At 57.3% G+C, this 24933-nt stretch overlaps 1 protein-coding gene across 2 annotated transcripts; it reads left to right on the forward strand.

Moving 5' to 3' along the window:
• Nucleotides 1–1441: 1441 nt before the first annotated feature.
• On the forward strand, nucleotides 1442–23234 carry ZNF667 (zinc finger protein 667). Of its 2 annotated transcripts, none has more exons than XM_084906347.1 (7): nucleotides 1442–1569; nucleotides 6241–6369; nucleotides 7931–8203; nucleotides 9153–9247; nucleotides 10093–10216; nucleotides 11064–11147; nucleotides 20188–23234. In XM_084906347.1, exons 2-7 carry the CDS (start codon nucleotides 6357–6359, stop codon nucleotides 21720–21722), a joined length of 2124 nt encoding a protein of 707 aa, XP_084762473.1. In that variant the 5' UTR covers nucleotides 1442–1569; nucleotides 6241–6356; the 3' UTR covers nucleotides 21723–23234. The 2 variants fall into 2 exon arrangements, with proteins under 2 accessions (XP_084762473.1, XP_084762474.1); XM_084906348.1 differs by lacking the exon at nucleotides 1442–1569 and adding an exon at nucleotides 2257–2362.
• The last annotated feature ends 1699 nt before the right edge of the window (nucleotides 23235–24933 follow it).

The following is a 24933-nucleotide window of genomic DNA, read 5'->3' on the forward strand; positions in this document are numbered from 1 at the left end:
ACCAGTTCAGCCTCCCACGTGGGGAGGGGAAAAGGGTCCCACCGAGTCCCTTTTCCCTGTGGCTTATGAAGGCTGCAGATCCTGGTGCCTTGATAGCCCCTCGGATTGGTCACTATTCCCCTCAGGTGTCGGCAACCTACGGCTCCAGAGCCGCACGCGGCTCTTTTGAAGCTTTACCGCGGCTCCGACAACTTGCAAGCCTGTGTGAAAATGAAGGTAACGTCTTACAGCCCTGATGTGCTGACACTGTGTACTGAGGTTCAGGAGCAAAAATCCCATTAACCAGGTAAATCAAATATTTTAATTAGCTATTAATTTGCAAAAATATATTTTACATTGTTAAGTGAAAAAGTCCTTTTTTTCTTCAGATTGACAGCTAACTGCACGATCCGGTATATAGCATTAAAGTAAGAAACAATATATGCAGTGTTATATTTGTTTTAAATGTTGCAATGGTTTTGCGGCTCCCAGGTTTTTTTTTTTCCTTTGGAAACGGGTCCAAGTGGCTCTTTATGTCTTAAAGCAGGGGTCTTCAAACTACGGCCCGCGGGCCACATGTGTCCCGCAGAGGAGTCTGATCCGGCCCGCCAGGTTTTTTGGGCAGTGAGTGGAGCCGAGGTGTTACAGTAGGAATTAGTAGTTCATATAGTCCGGCCCTCCAGCTGAGGGACCGTGATCTGGCCCCCACTTTAAAAAGTTTGAGGACCCCTGTCTTAAAGGTTGCAGACCCCAGCCCTAGATGGTTACTATAGTAACTCCTGGGTTCAAAGGTTGAACCTCAGGTGAGTCAGTGAGGTTCTCTCCCTCCCCTCCCCCCTTTTCTTATTGTTTTCCAATTCCCTCTGGGCTGCCCTCCCCTCCTTTTGCATGAAGGGCTTCCTTCTCTTTGTTTTGCAAATATAGACCTTTCTTAGCTATTTCCCTAAGTCTTATATAAATGCACCTGTTGCATCCTGGTCTTATGGAAATGTGACTGCACCTGGCTTCCTTGTGTTACGGAAATGTACCTCCTCCCTTTGTTTTTCCCATGGACCCCAATTCTAAAAAAAAACAAAGCCCTAAGCCTGCCCAGATCCCCCTAAAATTCCTGCTTCGCCAGGAATCGAACCAGTGACCTCCTGGCTCCTGGGCATCGCCGAGCGACAGCAACAGGATAAATACTTGAAAGATTCTCTGCAGCTTCCAGCGTTCTGGCCTCGGTGCAAAAGCGGCCAGTAGGCGACGCGTCGCCACGGCAACGGGCCGCAGGGCATCCTGGGAAACGGAGTTTTGGAGCCACGCCAAGGACTCTGGGCTCCGGGATCCATGAAGGCGGCAGTGCGATTCCACCGCGGACCCGAGGCCGTCCCTCCGCCCCTCTCCTGGCCCAGTGGGTCTCCGGGAAGAAGAGATCGCGGCCCGCGTAGCCCGGCTCTCCCCACCTCCCGCCGGGGCGGGGCCGCCCGGAGCCGCGCGGCGCCCCGGAGGCTTCTGGGAGTGAGTGCGCAGTGCGCAGGCGCGGAGGCGCGCGTCAGCGTCCGCGGCTGAACGCGGCTCCCGGTCCCGCTGGTTCCGGAGCGGGACACGCAGGTGCGGAGGGCGGCGAGGCGGGGGCCGGGTCAGGGTGGACGGACCCAGGGCGGGGGCCGCAGCGCCCGGGAACGGCCACGTGATTCTACCAGGGGCGCGCGGCCTGGGCGGCGCGCGCGGCCGGCCTAGCGTGCCACGTGGGCTGGCGCGGAGGCGGCGACGCCCCCCCGGACGGCACTGACGGCGTGCGTGTTGGCGTTCGCGGTTACGTCAGAGAGGGGCGGGGCCTCCTGCTGTTCGTGGGAGTGGTGGATGCCGAGGCGCTGAAGCCGCGTGGCTTTGTTTAGGGGCGGGGCGAGGAGGCGCTGGGGGCGGTTTCCGAGCGCTAGGGGGCGGGGCCTCGCGCTCCTTAGGTGGCGCCGAGCGTAAGGGGGCGGGGCCTCGTGCTCCTGAGACCGCACGGGGCGGTCCCAACCGTGAGGGGGCGGGGCCTCTCGCTCGTGATGTCGCGCGGGGGCGGTCCTGCTCGAGGGTGGCCGGGCCTCACGCTCCTGAGGCGGAGCGGGGGGCGGTCCCAAACCTGAGGGGGCGGGGCCTAGCACGCCTGAGGCCATACGGGGGCGGTCCTGAGCGTGGGGGCGGGGCTTAGGGCTGCTGATGCGGTGTGGGGGCGGTCCCGAGCGTGAAGGGGCGGGGCTTAGGGCTGCTGAGGCGGCGCGGGGGCGGTCCCGAGCGTGGGGGGCGGGGCCTCGGTCCGGGCGGTGAGTGCGCAGGCGCGGGGAGCGCGGGGGCGTCGGCGCCGGAGGCCGGTGGGCGCCGCTGGGCAGCGGCCGCGGAGGACGGCGGCGGTGAGGTGAGTGTGGGGTCCGCGCTCCCGCTGCTCCGTGGGGTCCTCAGGCGGCGCGGGGAGCCCTGCGCCCAGGCTGTGTGAGGCTGCGAGCCCCAGGCTGCGTGTGAGGGGGAGGCCGGCAGCGTGTGAGAGCTGTGATGGCGCCGGTGTGCGGGCGGAGGGCGGTGTGGGGACGGAGCCGGCGGAGGGGCCGGGCGGGAGGGCGGCGCCTGCCCCCGGGGGGCTGGGGGCCCGGGGGTGCGGGGCCCGGAGCACGTGAGCGCGGGCGGCGGCGGTGCGGGCCTGTGGCCGCCGCCGCCGCCCGGGGCCCCCGCCCCCCGGCTGTGCGACCGGTGTCGGCGCCCCTGCGGGAGCCAGGGGTGCGCCCCGGGGCGGGCCGCCGGGCCCTGGGAGCGGGGTCCCCGCGGGGAGGGTTCCGGGAGGCGGCGCCGGGCCCTGGGGGCACCGGTTTTTATTTTTCATTTTTTAAATTTGTGGCCCGGACCCCGGGTCCTTTGTCCCCGGAGCGGAAGGATGGAGCCAGGGGCAGACGGAGGTGTGGCGGGGGGGGCGGTTATGGAAGAACAAGGACGGGCTCCCCCATGGGGGGGTGGGTCCCCCTGAATCCCTCTCCGCGGCGGCTGATTGGGCTCCGGCTGGTCGCCATGGTGACGGCGGGGCTCGAGCGGAACCTCGGGAAGCACGGACGTGGGTCTCCCCTTCCCACCGCCACCGCCTCCCTCATTGTTTCCCTTCCCTTCGGCTGCCTCCTCTTTGTTTTGTAAATGGACCTTTCTGGGCTGCTGGCGGCTCCCTTACTGATGGGGATGTGTCAGATGGGGGTGTGCCTTCTCCCCCTCCGCAGCCAGCGCTTTCCCAGGGACCCCAGTTCTTTAAAATAAAATAAAAATCCCCAAGCCTGCCTGTGTCCCCCCAAATCCCTGCTCCGCTGGGGAAGGCGGTGCGGTGGCCGTGCGGGGCCTGCCTGCGGGGCGGGGGGCCGGGAAGATAGGCGGGGTGACCCCCCCCCCAGCATAGCGCTTGCTGAGCCTGTGGGGGTGCGGGGTGTCGGATCTGTCGGTTGTGGGTCCCCCTGCAGAGGCGGGGGGCAGGGGGTGCCATGGGGATGCTGGGGAGGGAGGGGGTGTCTCGGAGCCTGGCCCTGGGCGCCCCGGAGCCGCGCTGCCGCTGGCTGTCTGCCTTTGAAAGGAGGGTGGCCCCTCCGGTGTGGCTCAGTGGATAGAGTCGTCGGCCTGAGGACTGAAGGGGCCTGGGTTCGATTCTTGGTCGGGGCATATGCTCCGGTTAGGGGCTTGATCCCCAGTAAGGGGCGTGCAGGAGGCAGCTGAGTGGTGATTCTCATCATGGATGTTTCTCTCTCTCTCTCTCTCTCTCTCTCTCTCTCTCTCTCTCTCCCTCCCTCCCTCTCCCCAAGCCCTTCGCCCTCCCTTCTCCAAAATCAATAAAAATGTATTTATTAAGCCAGAACCGGTGTGGCTCAGTGGATAGATCATCGGTCTGCGGAGTGAAAGGTCCCAGGTTCGATTCCTGTCAAGGGCATGTACCTTGGCTGCGGGCACATCCCCAGTGGGGGGTGTGCAGGAGGCAGCTGATGGATGTTTCTCTCTCATCGATGTTTCTAACCCTCTATCCCTCTCCCTTCCTGTCTGTAAAAAACCAGTAAAAAAAAAAAAAAAAAATATATATATATATATATATATATATATATATATATATTTTTTTTTTTTTTTTTAAATGTATTTCTTTAAAAGCAGGAAAAGGAGGGCAGGGTGCTCGGCCTGGCCTGACGCTGGCTGGTTGTGTGGCTTCGGGAAAGGTCGCTGACGCCCACTGCCCTCGGTTCGCACGCACAGTCGGAAGGTGGTGTGAGTCCGGGCTCCTGTGAGCGCTCAGTGGACGGCAGCGCTTAAATGACAGCGGCCTTGTTACTGACGTCTCTTTTAAAAAACATGTTTATGGTTTCGGAGAGGAAGGAGCGGAGGGGGGGGCTGGGGGAGAGAAACATTAGTGATGAGAGAGAATCATGGACCGGCTGCCTCCTGCAGGTCCCCCGCAGGGGATGGAGCCCACAACCCAGGCATGTGCCCTTGGCTGGAATCGAGCCCAGGACCCCTCAGTTCGCGGGCCCAGGCTCTATCCACTGAGCCACACCAGCCAGAGCTGTTACAACGTAACGGGAAGGACGCCCAGAGAGACTCGGAATCTCCTCGCCTGGGTCCCGGGAGGGCAGGCCGGGCAGAAGCAGGGGCCTCCTGGGTGCAGGTGTCATCGGGAGCTCATGGAGGGAGACCTGAGCAGGGCCTGGGGGGTGGGGAGGGGTCCCCGAGCGTGAGCTGAGGCAGCTGAGCCTAGGCCAGTGGTTCTCAGCCTTCCTGATGCCACCGCCCTTTAATGCAGCTCCTCCTGTGGCGGTGACCCCAACCACAAAACTATTTTCCCCGCTATTTCGTAACTCTCATGTTGCTACTGTTACGGATCCTAATATAAATACCTGTGTTTTCTGATGGTTGCAGGCTCAGATCGAGAACAGCTGTGGGCTCAGTCCCCGGTGGGTGGGGGGTGCAGGAGGCAGCCGATCTGTGCTTCTCTCTCATTGTTCATGTTTCTCTCTCTCGCTCCCTCTCTGAAACCAATAAAAACATACTTACATAAATAAACCTGTACCAGGTGGCAGTGAGTGTTTGGAAAAGTGAAGTAGGGCCCGTCCACCTATGAGCCAGGAGGTCGAGGTTCGGTTCCCGGTCGGGGCACAGGCCCGGTGTGGAGGGCGGATGGGGAGCAGCCGATCAGTGATTTCCTCTCATCGCTGATGCTTCTAACTCCCTCTCCCTTCTTCTCTGAAATCAATAGAAAATATTTTTAATATATTTTATTGATTTTTTACAGAGAGGAAGAGAGAGGGATAGAGTTAGAAACATCGATCAGCAGCCTCCTGCACCCCCCCCCCCCCCACTGGGGATGTGCCCGCAACAAGGTACATGCCCTTGACCGGAATCGAACCCGGGGCCCTTCGGTCTGCAGGCCGACGCTCTATCCACTGAGCCACACGGGTCAGGGCAGTAGGAAACGTTTTTTAAAGTGAAAGTGAAGCGGGTGGCGGGCGGTGGGGCGGCGGTAGGTGCTGTGTTCAGAGGCAGCACCGGCCTCCGTGGACCCCCAGCCACGGAAGCAGGAGTGGCCGCAGCCGTGCCTGCCAGCCCGCGGGCTGCTCCGTGCTTCCTCCTCCAGCCAAGTTCTCGCTTCCACACGGAGGTCCGACCTCCGCCCCCCCCCCCCCCCCTGGGCGGCCCAGGGACCGAGCGGGGTCCTAGCCGGGGCTCCCCGTGGGGGCCCCCGGGGGAGCCTTAGGGACTAAAAAGAAGCCCAGGCTCAGTCCTCGGAGACCCGCTCGATGGGCCCGGCGGGGCACAGCCGGCCGGGCATCACGCAGCTCTGCAGCCGATGTTCTATCTCACCCCTGTCTGGTGCCCCACGGGCCCTGCCGGGCGCCCGGCAGTGCAGGATTGAACCCGGGGGAGTGGCCAGGGCTTCAGGGTCAGGATCCGCTAAGGCAGTCTGACCCTGCCAACCCCATGTGCAGCCCCCGCTCTGTAGTCGTGGCCTCGGCCTCTAGGGCGGCGTCTTGGCTGTCACCGGCCGCGGGGCCGCCGTCAGGGCAGGGCCGGCCTCCGGTGCTCGCCGGCTCCGGCTGCCTGTGCGGAGGGGATGGAGGGCTGGCCGGGGGCCGGGAGCCGGGCCGCCCAGGTCAGTGCCCAGCAGCCGCGGAGGGAGCTTCCTGCACCCATCAGGCAGACGGGCAGACTGAGGCCGGGCCCCGCCCCACAGGCCGCTGGCAGGGCAGCCTCCGCCAGAACCCCCCCTCACCGCTGCTCTCCCCCCAGCGCCCCGGCCTGGAGGACCGTCTGCTGGACCAGGACGTGCTTCTCCGCTCGGCGGCCGATGAGAAGGCGGAGGCCGGGCAGGACGCCGCCCCGGAGCCGCCCGCTCCGCCCGGGCCATGTTCCTCTCCGGTGAGCACTGCGCGGACCCACGGCCTTTCCACGTCCGCCTTTCCCGCGTCCGCACGGTCAGAGGCCTCACAGGAGCAGAAACCACCAGAGCGCTCTCCTGTGGGAGGCCGCTGATCGGGTGCCCCCGCCATGGCGCCCGGCAGCCGCCGCCCCTGCTGCTGGGGCTGCGCCGCCGTGTGCGGCTCCGGCACTGGCGCCTGGGCCCCAGGCCCCCGGCGGTCCAGGCTCCCGGCGGTCCAGGGCCGGGGGAGGAGCGGGAGGCCCTGGGGAAGGACCGCCGGGCGTGACCTCACCCTCTCGGTGCTCCCTCCTGGTTAGACAGGGCCCCCGGGTCTACACCCTACCCTGGTTCCTCCCAGCTCCTCCCGCCCCGTTCCTCCCCTCCCTTCCCCTCCCCTCCCCTCCGCCTGGGTGCCAGTCTCACCGCCGAGAGGCTCGCCATAAACCTTTTTCTTTTCTTTTTTTTTTTTTTTTTTGGCTTGCTTTCAGAGAGGAAGGGAACGGGAGAGAGAAATAGAAACATCCATGATGAGGGAGAATCATACATGGGCTGCCTCTTGCGTGCCCCCCTCTGGGGATCCATCCCACAACCTGGGCCTGTGCCGTTGACTGGAATCAAACCCGGGACCCTTCAGTCCGCAGGCCAACGCTCTATCCACGGAGCCAGCCCCGCTCGGGCCTCCCCATAACCATCCTACTCGCTGCTCCGCCCGCCTCTGCCCGCCCGCCCGCCCGCCCCGGCTTCCTTACCCAGCCCTCCCTGCTGTCCGGCGCGCTGCGTGTGTGACGCAGGGGAAAAACATAGGCTATCTGCCCCTGGTCCTGGCACAGGCCCCCACGCATGTCCATTCCTGGGTGGTCAGAGCGTCTTCTGTTCTTTTTTTTTTTCCAAAAATGTATTTTATTGATTTTTTACAGAGAGGAAGGGAGAGAGTGAGTTAGAAATATCGCTGAGAGAGAAACATGGATCAGCTGCCTCCTGCACACCCCCCAACGGGGATGTGCCCTCAGCTCCCCGGGGACAGGCTCCTGACCGGACCCCCCAGCCTCGCCCTGCTCCCCGCTCCCCATGTCTCCTGTCACAGCCTCGCTGGTCCTGGCCCGGGGCCCCAGCCCCCCAGCTCACCCGCTCCCCGTGTCTCCTGTCGCAGCCTCGGTGGTGCCCGGCCCGGGGCCCCAGCCCCCCCAGCTCACCACTCACCATCTCTCCTGTCGCAGCCTCGGTGGTGCCCGGCCCGGGGCCCCAGGGCCCCACCCCCACCCCGTTCCCCGTGTCTCCCATCGCAGCCTCGGTGGTCCTGGCCCAGGCCCCAGCCCCCCAGCTCACCCCGCTCCCCGTGTCTCCCATCGCAGCCTCGGTGGTCCTGGCCCAGGCCCCAGCCCCCCCCCTCACCCCGCTCCCCGTGTCTCCTGCCGCAGCCTCGGTGGTGCCCGGCCCGGGGCCCCAGGGCCCTCCCCCCCCAGCTCACCCGCTCCCCGTGTCTCCTGCCGCAGCCTCGGTGGTGCCCAGCCTGGGGCCCCAGCCCCCCAGCTCACCCGCTCCCCGTGTCTCCCGTCGCAGCCTCGGTGGTGCCCAGCCCCGCAGAAGGCACGCTCCCCCGAGTCCTGCGGCCCATCGCGCCCAACGATGGATCGCGGGCAGCCGGCCGCGGGTGCCTGGACGTGGCCGCGGCGGACAGGGCCCTCGGGTCCCCGGGCCTCCTGCTGCTGGCCACCGGCCTCTGGGTGCAGGTCCCCGTCCCCGTCGTGAGTGAGAACCGGCTGGCGCTGCAGGACCCCCCTCCGCCCGGACTCGCACGCGCTCACGTCACGCCCGCGCACGCACAGGACGCAGGTGAGAGCCGGGAGCACGGACACAGCTTTTCCCCGGACACTGCCGTCCGCTGGCTGACTGTCTGCTGCTGGCGGCCTGTCTGTCCGCACCAACCCCGGTGCTCCCCTCGGGGCGGCTCTCCCGCACGACGGGGTGGCCCCCGAGCCAATACGGCTCTCCCTACCGCGTCCTCATGGCCTGGCCCGGCCCGGCCCGAGTCCTGTGCTGGGTGCCCGGGACACACACACACACACACACACACACACGGTCCGGCCGGCCTGAGGCCTGTGCTGGGTGCCACGGACACACACGGACACGGACACACACACACACACACACACACACACGGTCCGGCCCGGCCTGAGGCCTGTGCTGGGTGCCCGGGGACACACACACACACACACACACACACACACACAGTCCGGCCCGGCCCGAGGCCTGTGCTGGGTGCCCAGAGACACACACACACACGGTCCGGCCGGCCCGGGGAGAGAGACACACACACACACACACACACACACACACACACACGGTCCGGCCCGGCCTGAGGCCTGTGCTGGGTGCCACAGGGACACACACACACACACACACACACACAGTCCGGCCCGGCCTGAGGCCTGTGCTGGGTGCCCGGGGACGGACACACACAAAGACACACACACACACACACACACACACACACACACACACGGTCCGGCCGGCCTGAGGCCTGTGCTGGGTGCCCGGGGAGACACACACACACACACACACACACACACACACACGGCCCGGCCCGAGGCCTGTGCTGGGTGCCTGGGGACACACGCACACACACGCACACACCCCGTGTGCCCTCCCGTCCTCTCTGGGCCCTGCGAGCTGACCTTGGTGCCCTGCATGGAGCATGTGTGTGTCCCGGGCCCTGGGCTCTGGGCTCGCCCCGGAGACGCCAGGCCACCGAGGCCGGCCGCCCTGACCTCTCTCCCCGCAGCCCCGCCGGCCCCGCGCGCCGCGCCGCCCCCCGTGAGGACCCTGGTGGCCGAGGGGAGGAGGCCGCCCGTCCTGCGGCTGAAGCCCAAGCCCCGGGTAAGCAGCCGCTCCCTCCCTCCCCCCCCCCTCGGAGCGTCCGTCTGTGAGGCCCGGCCTGTGCTCTCCCTCCAGGCCCGTCCTGCCTCACGGAGCCCCCGTCCCGCCCGGGCCTGGCCCTGGGTCCCCGCATCGCCATGGGGGCGCGGAGGGGGGCCCCGCTTTTGTTCCAGAGCGTGATCGCCCCCCTTCCTCCCTTCGGCTTCTCGGGTTCCTGCCCGTGCCAGGGAACGCCCCCCCCGGGGAAAGACGGCCGCCGCTGGCTCAGGCCCTGCGGGGAGGGCGGTGCTGCGCTCCAGAGCTGACCTCCCGCAGTGCTTTGTCTCCTGTACACCCGTCTGACACGGAGAACCCCTCTCTGACTTAGAGGCCCGTACCCGCGTACAGGGACTGTGAGCACCACGTAGCCCGTGTGCGCGTGTAGGAGCCTAGGATGCCTGGACGCAGTGCCTTCTGTGCCAGTCTTCTTCTTTTCTTCCTTTTTCTTCCATACGTTTATATCGACTTCAGAGAGGAAGGGAGAGGGAGGGAGGGAGAGAGAGAGAGAGAGAAACATCCATGATGGGAGAGAATCCCAGATCGGCTGCCTCCCGCACGCCCCTCTGTGGGTCGAGCCCGCATCCTGGCAGGTGCCTGACTGGGATCACACCGTGACCCTGGCTTCGTGGGCCCGGCCGGCACACAGCCTGACAGGTGCCGGCCGCGCTGTGTCTGTTCTCCGCCCTCCGGGCTCCGGGCTCCTGGGGGGGGTCCTGGCCCCGTGTCTGCTGTCGGGACCGGCCCGCCGTCCGCTCCGGGCGTACGGGCGCAGGAGCCCGTGTGGCCGACGTGGGTTTCCGTCGCAGGCGGTGACGTTCGGGGACGTGGCCATCTACTTCTCCCCCGAGGAGTGGGCGCGGCTGAGCCCCCCGCAGAGGGCGCTGTACCGGGACGTCATGCTGGAGACCTACCAGACGCTGGCCGCGCTGGGTGAGCCCGGAGCCCCTCCCGCCCCGGACGCGTCCGCGGTGTCTGCGTGTCCCAGTCCGTCCGCTCCAGCACGCCCCTCCGTGTGGCCTGTTACCGTTGCGCAGGCCACGCGTGTGGGTCCGTGATGGGCGCGTGTGCCGTGTCCACTCTGCCGCTCTCAGAGTGTGCCTGGGAGCGTTGTGTCTGAGTTTGGGGGCTGCGTGTTTTCATTTCTCTCGGGCGTGTGGCTGGGAGCGGAATTGCGTTGTGTCTGAGTTTGGGGGCTGCGTGTTTTCATTTCTCTCGGGCGTGTGGCTGGGAGCGGGATTGCCGTCAGACAGTCGCTGTGGGTGCAGCCTTTTGAGGGCCTCGCTCCTGCTGAGAAAGAGGGTTGGTGTCAGGAAGTCAGGGGACAGGCACGGGTGACAGATGCCGCTGCAAGCGCAGCCCCTCCGGGGCCGAGAGAGGCCGGGCTCGGGACCGAGGGCCGCACTGCCCGGCTCTGTGCTCCTGAGGGGCCAGGAGGGCCAGCTTGGAGCGGGTGGGGAAAGAGAAACTGAAACTGCAGAGCCCCTGCTGGTGACACTCGGGGAGCAGCTGGCGGAGGGGGCGTGGGGTGCAGAGCGGATGAGGCTGGGCCCAGCCCAGGCAGCAGCTTCATGGGCAGCGTCTGCTCCGGCCTCTCCGGAAACCAGCTGGCGCTCGCTGGGAAGGCAGAGCTGCCTGCGGGCCTGGGACTGGTCCTCTCTCCAGCGGCCCCGCCTCCCGCGCTCCCTCTGTGCCCGAACCCCCTCCCCATCTCCCCATCGGCGCGGCGTGGCCGGCCCGCGGCCCACGCCATGCTCAGTCCCGTGTTCTCCGTGTGCAGGCCTGTCCGGCCGGAAGCCAGACGTGATCGCCCTGTTGGAGAAGGGGAGAGCGCCCTGGACGGTGGGAAGGCACCGCGGCCTGGGTGAGTGACAGCGGCTCTGGGGCGGGTGCAAGCACACCCCCTGGTGGGAGGGCCCGGGCAGGACACTCAGAGCCCCGCCCCCGCCCCGGCCCAGGCCTGGGTGAGTGACAGCGGCTCTGGGGCCGGTGCGAGCACACCCCCTGGTGGGAGGGCCCGGGCAGGCCGATACTCAAAGCCCCTCCCCCTCCCCCCGGCCCAGGCCTGGGTGAGTGACAGCGGCTCTGGGGCGGGTGCGAGCACACCCCCTGGTGGGAGGGCTCGGGCCTCTCCGGCGTGACGCCCCGGAAGGGAGCAGGGCTCCACTGCACAGGTCCTTCCTGGATGCGGGCATGCCCAGTGCGGGCGCTCCCGGCAGTGCTGAGGCCGGGGCTGAGAACCGGACCCGCGGGGAGAACCCCAGCTTCCGTCTCAGGAGCCCGGGTCTTAGCAGCCTTGTCTGCACCCGTCCCTCTCCCCGCCTCAGCATTCGCCCTGCCCCGAGAAAGCTCTTTAAGGACAGCTCTGCAGCATAATGTCCCCGCTGCTGCATGTCCTCCAGTCCTCCCAGCGCTCCCCGTCTTCCCACACCCTCACTGACTGCCGGGTGGGAACTCGCCCCCTTGCCGAGTCGATTCCTCTCTGGTCGGCAGAGGTGTGTGGGGGTCTTTACCCGGGTCTGAGGCTTTGTGGTTGTGGTAAAAGTGTCCTCCGATGTGACAAAGAGCTGACCCGCTCACGGCCCTCCCGCCGTGCCTGCGATCGCCAGGGGGCTTCCAGGACTCCAGGCGAGCCCGGGGCCGCGAGGCCGCGTGCCCGCCGTGGAGGGGGCCCGCGGGGCCGGACACGGGCCAGGAGCCGCGCGCCTGGAACGCCGAGGGAATGCCAGGCTGGCGGCAGAGCGCACCTGAGCAGCCACAGGCCTGGAACGCCGAGGGAACGCGGTGCTGGCGGCAGAGCCAGAGCGCACCCGGACAGCCGCGCGCCTCCAGCGCCGAACGGAGGCGCTGCTGGCGGCAGAGCCTCTCCGCGGAGCAGCTGCTGGCCCAGCGAAGGTCTGCCGCCGAGCGGAGCCGGCGCTACCGGCAGAAGATGTCCCAGGAGCAGCGGGCGGCCGACACGGAGAGGAGGCGGCGCTGGCGGCAGAGCCTCACCGGGGAGAGGCTCCTGGCGCAGCGCCGGGCCGAGGCCGAGCGCAGGCGGCGCTACCGGCAGACGATGTCCCAGGAGCAGCGGGCCGCCGAGGTGGAGAAGCGGCGGCTGCGGAGGCACCGGGCCTCGCGGGGCGGGGAGCTGCTGGCGCAGTGCGGCTCCGTAAACATGAAGCTGCACGTGCAGCTGTTTCTGGAAAAGATGAGCAGACTGAGAAATAAATGAAGAAGTGGGGATTTTCACGCGTGTCTGAGTGAGGATTCCATCGACGCGGCAGAGGGTGCTGGAAGGAAAATTTTCCCGTTGAATTTCTGAATAGCATCGCTCCTTCAGGAATGCCTTGTCATAAATTAAAATCGAAAAGTGGGTTCAGTCATCATGCTGCTGACAAATCTTAATAATAAATAGGGTTTTTTTCAATGGTCCTCGAGGCATTAGTCACAAGATTGTGACCTGACATAATTGAATCAGAAGTATGAGCAGGATCTGCAGAGGGAGAGAGTGCTCGGATGCCAAGGCTGGATTTGTGCCCATCAGACACTGGCCTCCCGTTTAAATTGGCTCAAAGACAGCTTCCCGCAATGCCAGCGTGTGAGATGACTGTTTATAAATCACAAGGACAAACTAGGCAAAGCGGGAATATTCCTACCTGGACATGTCTTCAGACATGCTCAGTTACATGTTGCTTTCTCTCTTAAGTTCAAGCAGGATGTGATGATAAAGGTGTAAATATTTCATCACGAGGGAAATTAGTCAAACATTCTGAAAGTGTTTTCACTCTTAACGTGGTGACATACAGGGAGATACTAGAATAAAGTTTAATTTATCAGTTATTGTTGTGTCAGGGTTATTTTAATACAGTTTTTTGTTGTTTTTAGATCACGTTTTTGTTGTTTTCAGATCATGTTTTTTGTTATTTTTATATTATGCCTTATGTTTAATAAATTTATATATTATTTTCATATACATTTTACTAGTTTTCTTTCATCTCTGACACTTCCATTATAGAGAAAGGGCAAATAGCAATATTAAAATGTTTCCTGTAATGTATTTCCCTTTTAATGTGCACAAATTTCGTGCACCGGGCCCCTGGTGACATGAAATGTATGGCGGTAACCATTTTTAAACATGCGGTTGATTGTATCCACGTTGTCATGTGGCAGGTCTCTAGAATGTTGTGTCTTGCAACACAGAAACTCTGCCCACTGATGGCCGGTGCTCCCCAGCCCCGGCAGCCTCCTCCCTGTCCGTCTCTGCGATTAGGATGACTGTGGCTGTTTCATAGGAATGGAATCACACAGACCTTCTGACTGGCTTTTTTTCCTTAGCTGAATGGCCCTGAGGTCTGTCCCCGTTGTAGCATGCGACAGTTTCCTTCTTTTTAAGGCTATAACATTCCATTGTGTGTAAACAAATCCGCCTTCCGTGTCGTTCCACATCTGTGAACATAACCAGCTGTGGGTTGAGGATGTTTGGGGGAATGAGGGGATAAGGACACGTGTGAAATTACGAATGTTCTTTTACCGCATCCAGCGCGGCCAGAGAGCGGTCCAGTTGCTGAGCAGTGGCGGCTGGGGACTGAGGAAACGAAGGAGACAGACACAGAGACAGAAGGGGAAATCTGGGTCCGGATGGTACAGCAGTCCTCCTGATGGAGAGACAGGGACCCAGACTCGATACGGTGCATGTATTCCATACAGTGAGGTGCCAGGAAGCTGATACTAAAGTTTTTGTTTGTTTTTAAATATATTTTGTTGATTTTTTACAGAGAGGAAGGGAAGAGAGATAGTCAGAAACATCGATGAGAGAGAGTCATCAATCAGTTGCCTCTTGCACACCCCCTACCGGGGATATGCCCGCAACCAAGGTACATGCCCTTGACCGGAAACGAACCCGGGATCTTTCAGTCCCCAAGCCTACGCTCTATCCATTGAGCCAAACCGGTTTCGGCAGCTTATACTAAAGTTTAAGATAAAGGAAATTATGCGCATTCTCCTGGCTTCTTTCTGGTTGGTAGTCACCTGTGGCCGGGCCTGGATAGTTGTGTCCGTTTCTGGTTGGCGGGGTTCTTAGCCAGCATCTAGAAGGTTTCAGGAGTCTGGAGAAAGGCTATGGCAACTTATTAAGAGAGTCCAGAGTCGAAGCATAATTTTGGAAGGCATTTTGGGGAGCCAGAGGAGACTTAGCTAAAGAAACCAAGTCCTCTTGAATCTCCAGACACCTTGCTCTTCATTAACACAGACTAGAGGCCCAGTGCACAAAATTCATACACAGGGGTAGAGGGTCCCTCAGCCCGGCCTGCACCCACAGACTACTGATCACTCGCCTGCCTGTCTGGTAACACCCCTAACTGATCCCCTCATCCCCCCATCAGCCTGATAGCCCCTCAGTGCCTCTGCATTTGGGACTGGTCACCCCTAACTGCCCCACACACCCACCAGCCTACTCACCTCTTACTGCTCCTCCTGCCAGCCTAATGGCCCCCAACTGCCCACCCTGCCATCCTGGTCACCCCCAACTACATCCCTCCCGCCGGCCTCACCCCCAACTACTGCCTCCCCCCCTCACTGGCCTGGTCATCTCACAAGCCCCCGCCCCCACCACCACCACCGGCCTGGTTGCCCCACACAGCCTGCTGTTCAGTCGTTTGGTCGACCCTCACTAGTCCCCCTGCTGGCTTGCCTGCACCTCCAGCTGGCCCTGGGGGGCTGAGGGGATTGGGCGTCGCCATCCTGTGGCTGTGGGTGCTGCCAACTTTGAGGATAGGGCAGCCCATTGGCATATTCCTTCCTTATTGGCTGTGGGCACCACCGTCTTTGAGGGTGGGGAAGTCAGTTAGCATAGTCCCTCCTTATTCGGTAGGATTGTCCTAAGGCCATGGCCAGCAAACTACGGCTCTCTCTCGGGCCACATGTGGCTCTCTGGCCCCTTGAGTGTGGCTCTCCCACAAAAAATGGGCGAGTCTGTTTTGAAGAAGTGGCGTTAGAAGTTTAAAGACATTTCAGTCATTGTAGAGTTGATATTTGGCTCTGTTGACTCATGAGTTTGCCGACCACTGGCCTCAGGCAAGGTAGGTAGATAGACACATCAAAGGCCAAGGTTTGGTGTACAGAGGCATTGCTGGATTGGGGGAACTGCCTACAGCTCTTCAGGGATTGGCCAGTAGGAGGCACTAACATGTAGGCTGAAATGCCCTCAGCTGTCTGGCAGCAAACAATCATCTATGCCTCCTTTTCAGGTTTGGGGAAATGCCCTCAGCCATTTCCAGCAGGCAATAACAACATGTGATCTCCCAGCCCTCGCTAAAGGCTCAAGGTCCACCAACCGTTTGGTGAGCTTCTTGCATTTGTTTCCTGCTGGAATCACCTTCTGGCATATCACTCTTTTTGATTGAATACATTTTAAAGTTGGACATATTCATGTCCTTTTATTTTTTATTTTTTTATTTTTAAAAAAATATATTTTATTGATTTTTTACAGAGAGGAAGGGAGAGAGAGAGCTAGAAACGTCGATGAGAGAGAAACGTCGACCAGCTGCCTCTTGCACACCCCCTACTGGGGATGTGCCCGCAACCAACGTACATGCCCTTGGCCGGAATTGAACCTGGGACCTTTCAGTCTGCAGACCAACGCTCTACCACTGAGCCAAACCGGTTTTGGCTCATGTCCTTTTAAATTGCTGCTAGGCCTTAAAGGAATCTGTATGCAGTGCGTTTCTTTTGGGGCCAACAGTTCTTTCAGTCCCTATTTCAATGGCCAACAGTTTTCTTTGTGTGTGTACGTGCCAGCAATGATATTCTAGTTCTGGATGGTGGACAAACAGTGGCAATGCACGTCCAACCTTCCTTGCCTTGGTCCTGGGCAGCCTGCAGCGACGCACAGCTGCTGACAGCTTGTATGGCAAGGCGTGTCCACCATCTCCATCTCTGGATTGTTTCTCCGCTTGTCTTCAGCATGTAGTTAGGGGTCCATTGCTGTTCTGTGGCTGGAGCCATCTGGTCAATTCCTCTCTCAAGTCCATTGTTTTAAGAACCACGTGGGCTTGGAGGAGTTCTTGGAAATACACCAGCATATTCTCAACCACAGGTTAGATTAAGGAATCCACTATAAACTAGACTTGGGATCCTTTTCATTTTTTTGCCCAGACGATATTCCTTGGGCTGATTTTGACAACAAGGGTGTTTCCATGGGTGTCTTGCCATCAGCATTACAAGTGAAAAAAATGTTTAAAGTAAAAAATTTTTTTGATGTCATGTACTTACAGGGAATTATTCCACTATTCCCCCCTTTTTTTATTTATTTAACTATTAGGAGGTTTTTGGAAACTTAATTTTGTAAAGAAATTACAAAATTTCTTTGGATTTTTTTTACATACTAAGCATCTATGACTATGAGATGAACATCAGTAAAAATGTAATTAATGCTTTAAGAATAGGTTCCTGCCCAGTACAGTTAGGTCCCGTGAATATTTACTTATTTCAATTTGCCAATTTTAATTAATTTGAAATAAGGGTTAGTTTTAAAATGACATTAAATAAATTTTTTGCTATTAGTCTTTGAGTAATTTTACATACTTATCTTTTTAAGGCCTACCTTATTGATTTTTAATTACAGTTACACATTTAAAGGAAACCTCTATTTATTTCCTTCCAGATTAATTTTTAGGTCAGCATTTAAAGAGTTTCTTTTAGTCCTAATCAGTTTGGCTCAGTGGATACAGTGTCAACCTGAAGACTGAAAGGTCACAGGTTTGATTCCGGTCAAGGGCATGTATCTTGGTTGCTGGCACATCCCCAGTAGGACGTGTGCAGGAGGCAACTGATTGATGTCTCTCATCAATGTTTCTAACTCTCTCCCTCTTTGTAAAAAAAATCAATAAAATATATATTTAAAAAATAAAAAAAGAGCTTCTTTTAAAAATCTCTTTCTTATTTACATCAAGCAACAAGGTAACAATTGTCTTTTTTTTTTTTTTTTTAAATGTGCACTGATACTGCCAGACCATTAAGTCACCAAAGGACTCCCCTTATAATTATGTTGACTATTATTTATGATCAGATTTAATGATTGAGTCACAGTTTTTAGTTTTTCCCGTAAATATTAGCGAAAGAGATTTCAAAGTTTTCAAATTTCTCCTTTTTAATTTTAGAATTTTATTTTTAAAGAGTATCCCCTTTGGCTTATTTGCATATACAAGGGGATTATGGGAAGTTGCAGTAAATTTCACTGATCTTCAATCCAATTGTTTATAAAAATATTCTCATAATTTAATTTATATGAACTCTTGATTTTGTTTTAAAAAGCTAATTTATTATATTAAGTAGAGTAGGTATTTTTATTTAAAAAGCAAATTTAGAAATTTATATGTTTTGACCCAAGAGGCACAAATGCTCCCCCTCCCCCAGCCTATTTAAAATGCAGGCTGCTTGGGGGTTTTGTCTTTTTAAAATTCTGCTATTGAATTTTAAGAAATATTTAAGCTACTTTATTTTGCCATCCTGAGAGGACAAAAACCTTCATAATTTTAAAAATATATGTCCAGTTTGCAGGCTGGCAGGGGTGAGTGTAAGGAAAGTTGTTTTTTGTGGTATTTCCAGTCCAACCAGAATCAGAAAGCACCAGAGTTCTTTTTGAGAAAAGCTGCTGTCATAGGACACAAAAGCCAGACAAGGTCCTACACACACGTCGAATGTTCCCACGGGGGTGGTACCAGAGGTGGGCGGTGTTTTCAGCCTTGAGAGTGGAGCTGCCATAGATCATCGGGGAGGCGACCTGTTGGGCGGTGGCCCTGGGCACTGCGGAAACAAATAGGAGCAACAACCCCAGCTAGCTGCACGTTAGCCGTGACAGGTCCTGTTATTTCTTCCGCTGAGTTCCCTGGTGTAGCTTTGTTTACTGGGGTAGCCATTGATAGGAATGGTCCTGCCTTAACCGGCTTGGCTCAGTGGATAGAGCGTCGGCCTGCGGACCGAAGGGTCCCAGGTTCAATTCCGGTCAAGGGCATGTACCTTGGTTGTGGGCGCATCTCTGGTGGGGGGTGTGCAAGAGGCAACTGATTGGTGTTTCTTTTCTTTTTTTAAATATATTTTATTGATTTTTGTACAGAGTGGAAGCGAGAGAGATAGAGTTCAAAACATCAATGAGAGAGAGTCATCGATCAGCTGCCTCTTGTACACCCTCTACTGGGGATATGCCCACAACCAAGGTACATGCCCTTGACTCGGAATCGAACCCGGGGCCCCTCAGTCCCCAAGCCGACGCTCTATCCATTGAGCCAAACCGGTCCCGGCTGATTGATGTTTCTAACTCTCTCTCCGTCTTTCTTCCTCTCTTTAAAAAACCAATAAAAGACATTTTAAAAATTATTAATAGGAGTGCTCCTGGGGGAAGACATCACCAGCAACCCGTAGCCACATTAGGGTTGGTGATATCGAGGAGATATGGTGGGCTGAATCCAGGAGCCGATAGAATCGGGGAGCCAAGTCATACTGCCTCTGCGGCCGAGTTCTTAGTCAGATGCTTCCTGTCTTTGCTTGTTGTTTCCAGTCTGGTGTCTTCCCTGGCTGGGACTCGGTCAACAAAACTTTGGTCCCGCCTCCCCCCACACAGGCCCAGCAGACAAATGCACTACTCGAGGGTCCCTGGCCATGGTCGCAGAGCTTACCTGTGCAATAGCCCTCTTTTCCATGGACAGCTTTACTCCAGGGTAGCAGTAGCCCCACCTGATGAGAGGAAAGACATTAGTGTCATCCTGGGTCCCGGTTAAGCAGGGGTAGGATGGAGCGTGGGAACATGCCGGCTATGATTCCGGAAAAGTACTGTTATCCCCCTGTTCCTGTTGAGTGGAGGTCCACAGCAGTGAACACTGGAATGAAGAGTAGTATTGTGGCTGAAACCGGTGTGGCTCAGTCGATAGAGCGTCGGCCTGCGGACCGAAGGGTCCGGGTTCGATTCCGTTCAAGGACATGTACACTGGTTGCGGGCACATCCCCAGTAGGGGGTGTGCAAGAGGCAGCTGATGGATGATTCTCTCTCATCGATGTTTCTAACTCTCTGTCCCTCTCTCTTCCTCTCTGTGAAAAATCAATAAAATATATTAAAAAAAAAATAATAGAGTAGTATTGTGATTGTTCCTGCAAGGCAGATGTAGCCAAGGACGGCATGACAAGGAGTGGTCCAGCCATTTTCATACCGAGGCCTCGGTTTCCTCACTGAGCTGCAGCCGGAGAGGATTTTTCAAGATCCGGGTCACCTTCCTCCCTGACCGATCGCACACGTCTACTGGCAACGAAACGTCAACATTTGTTCGTCTGAGAAAGTCTTTGTTTCTCCCTCGCTCCTGAAGGATATTTTCACAAAGAACGGAACTGGAGGTGAAGGGTTCAAAAAAGAGAGTTCAAAGTGACTCTTGCAAAAATGAGCATTTTCTTAAAATGTTTCCCATCCTGCCTCCCAATTCCACCAGCCTAATGAAATTCAGATTTCACAGTTTTATTTTTTCTAAACATTAATTCTGGGAACATATCAAAAGGTGTTCAAGCAGTTTTAAATTTCTCTCCTAATGTTTTTCACTTATTTAGTATTTCAAAGAGCTGCTTTCGTCATTTTAAACGACTATTAATTTTGATATTCTTAAGGGACATGTACATTTCAGAAAATGGGAAATGTCAAAATGAAGGAAAATATTACTGCGAACCATTCTCCCAGAAAGGACACTTTCGATTTAGATGCACAGCTTTCAGATATTTTCAACTTTAAAAAAAATGGGATTATCATTGTGGTCAAATCTGATGAATGTTTCACTTACATTCTAGGAAGTTTTCTGTCAGTTCAACGTAGCTCCTTAGGTGACAATTTTTATTTTATTTTTTTAAATAAGAAAACAAATGTTTAATTTGTTGATGTCTTTCAGACTCAGGGTCTAAATGCGAGACCAAGAAGTTACCTCCAGATCATTGCAACAAACCTGGGCAAGGCATCTCTCGGAAGCCAGTATCTGCATCACGAATAGGCCCCACCGGGAGGAGAAGTTCAGCCCTACAGAAACCCAAGAAGGCGCATCCAGGGAGGAAGCCTTTCAAATGTAACGACTGTGGGAAAACCTTCCGCCAAAGCCGCTCCCTTAAACTCCACCAGAGCTCCCACACCGAAGAGAAGCCGTACGAATGCAGTCATTGCGGAAAAGCCTTCAGACGGGCCCCGTCCCTCCTCCTCCATCAGAGAACTCGCCACGCACGCAAGGGCCACCAGTGTGGTCAGTGCGGGGAGAGCTTCCCGCAGGGGGCGACCCTCCTCCTCCACGAGAAGAGTCACGCTGGGAAGGGACCCTCGGACCCTGGGGAGGCCTCGAGCCCGCGCCCAACCCTCAGGACACATCAGAAAACCCTCCTCAAGGGAAACGCCCGCCCGGGCAGAGGACGCGGGAAACCCTTCCTTCGGAGGCCGTCCCTCCCACGTCACGGGAAAACCCAGGACGGAGAGAAAGCCCACGAGGGCAGTCAGTGTCGGGGAGGCGCCCGTAAGAGACCCGTCCTCATTCTGCGTACGAGAATTCATACTGGAGAGAACGCTAAGGAGGGTGAGGCGGCCTCTGGTCAGCCGAGCGGCCACCGTCTACTAGAGAATCCTTATAAATGCAGGAAATGCGGGAAGTCCTTTAACAGGATCTCCTCCATCGTGCTTCACCAGAGAGTCCACGCTTCCGAGAAGCCCTACCGATGCGACAAGTGCGACGGGGTGTTCCCGCGGCTTCCGACCCTCATCCTGCACCTGAAGACTCACCCCAGGGAGGAGCCGTCCAGGCGCCGGGCGTCCCTCCTCCGGCACCGGAAGGCCCTCGCGAGGAAGGAGAAGCCCTTCGGGTGCCAGGAGTGCGGGAAGATGTTCTCCGAGGCCGCCAGCCTCAAGGTCCACCGGAACGTCCACTCCCAGAAGAAGCCTTTCAAGTGCGGCAAGTGCGGCAAGGCGTTCGGCCGCCAGTCCTTCCTCGTGGAGCACCAGAGGATCCACACGGGGGAGAAGCCGTACCACTGCGAGGAGTGCGGCAAGGCCTTCAGCCACCGCATCTCCCTCACGCGGCACAGGAGGACCCACACCGAGGACAGGCCCTACGAGTGCGACCAGTGCGGCAAGGCCTTCAGCCAGAGCGCCCACCTGGCCCAGCACGAGAGGATCCACACGGGGGAGAAGCCGTACCGGTGCCAGGCCTGCGGCAAGGCCTTCAGCCAGCGCACCTCCCTCATCCTGCACGAGCGGAGCCACACCGGGGAGAAGCCCTACGAGTGCGGCGACTGCGGCAAGGCCTTCAGCAGCGGCTCGGACCTCATCCGGCACCAGCGGAGCCACTCCTCGGAGAAGCCCTACGAGTGCAGCACGTGCGGGAAGGCCTACAGCCGGAGCTCCTCCCTGGTGCGACACCAGAACACGCACTCGGAAGGGAAAACCTAAGGGCGTCACAAAAGCAAAGGCCGAGTCTCAACGGAGCAGATACAGAGGCAGCGAGAGGGGCGGGGGATGCATTTGTCTCTAACATGCATTACGTAAAAATGGGGCCGTTGGATGATGCTCCCCCCTTTGAAAGCCAAAGTCAAAAGTCCTTGATGACTTTGACCAGAGTAACTGAGATCAGCAGAGGCAGTGACCTCGTGGTAGGTCTCAATGAAGCGCAGCTGGTTGGATTGGTCATTTTTCATAAAAGACAATTCTTCATTTGATAAGAATCCCTGATATTTTATTTCCAGTGTAGTTTTCCTTTTTATGTTTTGGGTTTTGTTTTTTGTTTTGTTTTGTTTTGTTTTAATATATTTTTATTCACTTCAGAGAGGAAGGGAGAGGGAGAGAGAGATAGAAACATCCATGATGAGAGAGAATCATGGATCGGCTGCCTCCTGCACGCCTCACACCGAGGATGGAGCCCATAACCCAGGCCTGTGCCCCGGGCCAGGAATTGCACCATGACCTGCTGGCTCATAGGCGGACCCTCGGCCGACGAGCCACACCAGCCGGGCTCGGGCGTAGTTTTTAAAGTTGTTTTAAAGTGGAGTTGTGGCGGTTTTATTGGTCGCACACAACAAAGAGCGGAAATGTCCATTTCTCTTGGGTGGGGCTTGGAGCCCGATTTGACGTCACGTGAAGATCTGAGTTTGTCCCGTGGAAGGAGAACTGTCACGTATAAGGAAAGAACTTCCCTGAAAGCCAGGGTACCACTTCCAGCCGACAGACTCTTGTGGAGGATGATAAAGAAGAGCGAATCCTGGAGCGGATGCGGGCGACACAACCAGACTCATGACCAACAAAGGAAAGAGAAACGTGACGTACTGAAGAAGGAGGAACTTCAGAGCAGAGAGAGATTATTGGTTTTATTTGAAAATAACGCGTCTATATTTACGTGAGTGAACGTCAGTGTTTTCACGGGAGAACAATAAGTAATCGGTGGACAATGGGTTCTCATGGGCCCAACGCCTCTCCTCCCAAGTTCATACGTTGCAAGTCCAGCCAGCCCCCCAACGCGATGGCCTTCGGGAACGGGGCCTCTGAGAAGCAATGAGGGTTCGACGAGGACGGAGGGCGGGGACGTGGGACAGGGTTAGCATCTCAGCACGAAAGAGCGCCGGAGAGAGCCGCCTTCTCTCCGCCAGGACCGGACGGGCACGGGGAGAAGACGGGTGTCTGCAGCCGGAGGCCCCCCACCGCGCCGGCGGCCTGAGCCGGGACTCGGCCCCGGAGCTCGGAGGAACGGTGTTTTGCTTTGGCACTGCGGACAGACGGACGGACGCACAGGAAACCCCCGGATCTCTGAACCAGGACCTTCTCCTGTGAACTGTTCACCGTCATAGCTGTGTCTCCTCCTGGCTTGTGCGGCATACCTAAGACAAAATCAGTACTTCTCTTTTCTTTTTGTAAATTGGTTGTATACAGTTGGATGGTTCTCTGTACATTTTCCCTCTGCAGAAGCTGTTTTTTTAAAAAAAATGTTTTATTGATTTCAAAGAGAGGAAGGGAGAGGGAGAGATAGGAACATCTACGAGAGAGAAACATCCGTCAGCTGCCTCCTGCACCTCCCTTCCCCTCTCTTCTGGGTATCGAGCCTCAAAGCTGGCCGAGGGCCCCGACCTGGAATGGAAACAGCGAACTCCTGCAGCCTGGGACGATGCTCACCCCTCTGAGCCACGCCAGCCGGGCTGCAGAAGCCAATTCTGAAAACACCCATACGTAATTAAGGCGACACCATGGAATGTGTGATTCTGACTTGAATGACAACCAGCAGAAAACTGTTATCTGTGAAGGGTGGCTTTCTTTTTCATTTAAATTTGTCACATAGGTTCTGTAGAAGAAGCAAAAGCAGGTGGCTCAGTCTGTTGGAGCGTCATTCCATATACCAGAAAGGTTGCGTGTTCCATCCCCAGTCAGGGCACACGCACAGCTGGGTTTCAGGTTCGATCCCCAGTCAAGGCATTTCGCGGAGGCAGATGACCGATGTTTCTCATGTTGTTTTCCTCTGTCCCTTCCTCTCTCTCAAATCAATTAAAAAAAAAAAATCTCGCAAGATCAATTTTTATTTTTACCATTTCCAATTTCATGCTAAATCTGGTGTTTATTATTCGTTTCCTGAATTGTAGGGTGTTAATTGAAGTTGCTGTTGTGAGCGTTTTGTACCTTTGCCGTTAGCGCCGTGTTTCCTTTTAAGCAATGTTAAACCTTCTGATATTCTGTGTTCTTTCTTTCAGATATTTTCTATTTTCCCTTTTTGGTTTCCCTCTTGACCGATGGGTCATTAAAAACCGGGCTATTTAGGTCTGCATATTTGGGGATTTTCCAACTATTGTATCTTCGTTATTGTGAATGTAACCTGTTCTGGTCGCTAAAACGTTTTGTACAACTTGAACCCTTTTTGATGCGAGACAAGTGTTCAGGCCTGCCGTGTGGTCCGTCTCGGGCCGTGTGCTTTGTGCGTCTGAAAGGAATGTGCATTCTGCCCTTGGGTGGAAGTTTCCAGTGTCCGTTAGGTCCAGTTCTCAGCTGTGCTGTCCAGGTGTGCAGTATCCTGTCTGTCTGTCCACGTTAGGGGTGTCGAACTCAATCAGAGAAGGGGCCAAAATCTAAAATCCAGCCTAAATCGTGGGCCGAATGGTTTACTGAACAGTCATAAACTGACAATGTCATAAACTGACAGCGGAGTGCAGTGATGACAGCGCGGTGCGGGCCACATTGCAAGGCCTGGCGGGCTGGATTTGGCCCGCGGGCCTTGTGTTTGACACATGTGGTCCACGTGTCCTGTTGAGAGATGCGTGTCACAATCTCGCCACTGTGGGTCTGTCTGTTTCTCCTCCTATCGCTGTGGTCCTCTCCTCAGCATCAGGGGATGTCCACGCACGCGCGTCCCGTTCAGGATGCAGCTAAAAGTTAAGAGTTTTTTACTCGGGTGGAGATGCTGCAGGTGTCTGTATTGTTTTCCCCGAAAGAGCCCTCAGGCACCTTATCCTGCGAACCCTGCCCACCCCAGCCTCCTGGTCACCCAGTCCCAGCGCCTCCGCTCGGACCACACACACACACACACACACACACACACACACACACTCTCGGCTTTGGAAACGCCACACGCGGTTCCCCGGGGACATCATGGCCCGGTGTTCCCCTCACTCATTCCCCAGGGGCCTGT

The sequence above is a fragment of the Pipistrellus hanaki genome (genome assembly GCF_964339955.1).
Source record: "Pipistrellus hanaki genome assembly, chromosome: 15".
NCBI lineage: Eukaryota > Metazoa > Chordata > Mammalia > Chiroptera > Vespertilionidae > Pipistrellus > Pipistrellus hanaki.

What these genes read in the sequence shown, in the direction of transcription:
- ZNF667 (XM_084906347.1), top strand. An exon ending in CGCGCACGCACAGGACGCAG is followed by an intron (nt 8,204 to 9,152) that starts GTGAGAGCCGGG and finishes CTCTCCCCGCAG; the next exon opens with CCCCGCCGGCCCCGCGCGCC. An exon ending in GGGAAGGCACCGCGGCCTGG is followed by an intron (nt 11,148 to 20,187) that starts GTGAGTGACAGC and finishes GATGTCTTTCAG; the next exon opens with ACTCAGGGTCTAAATGCGAG.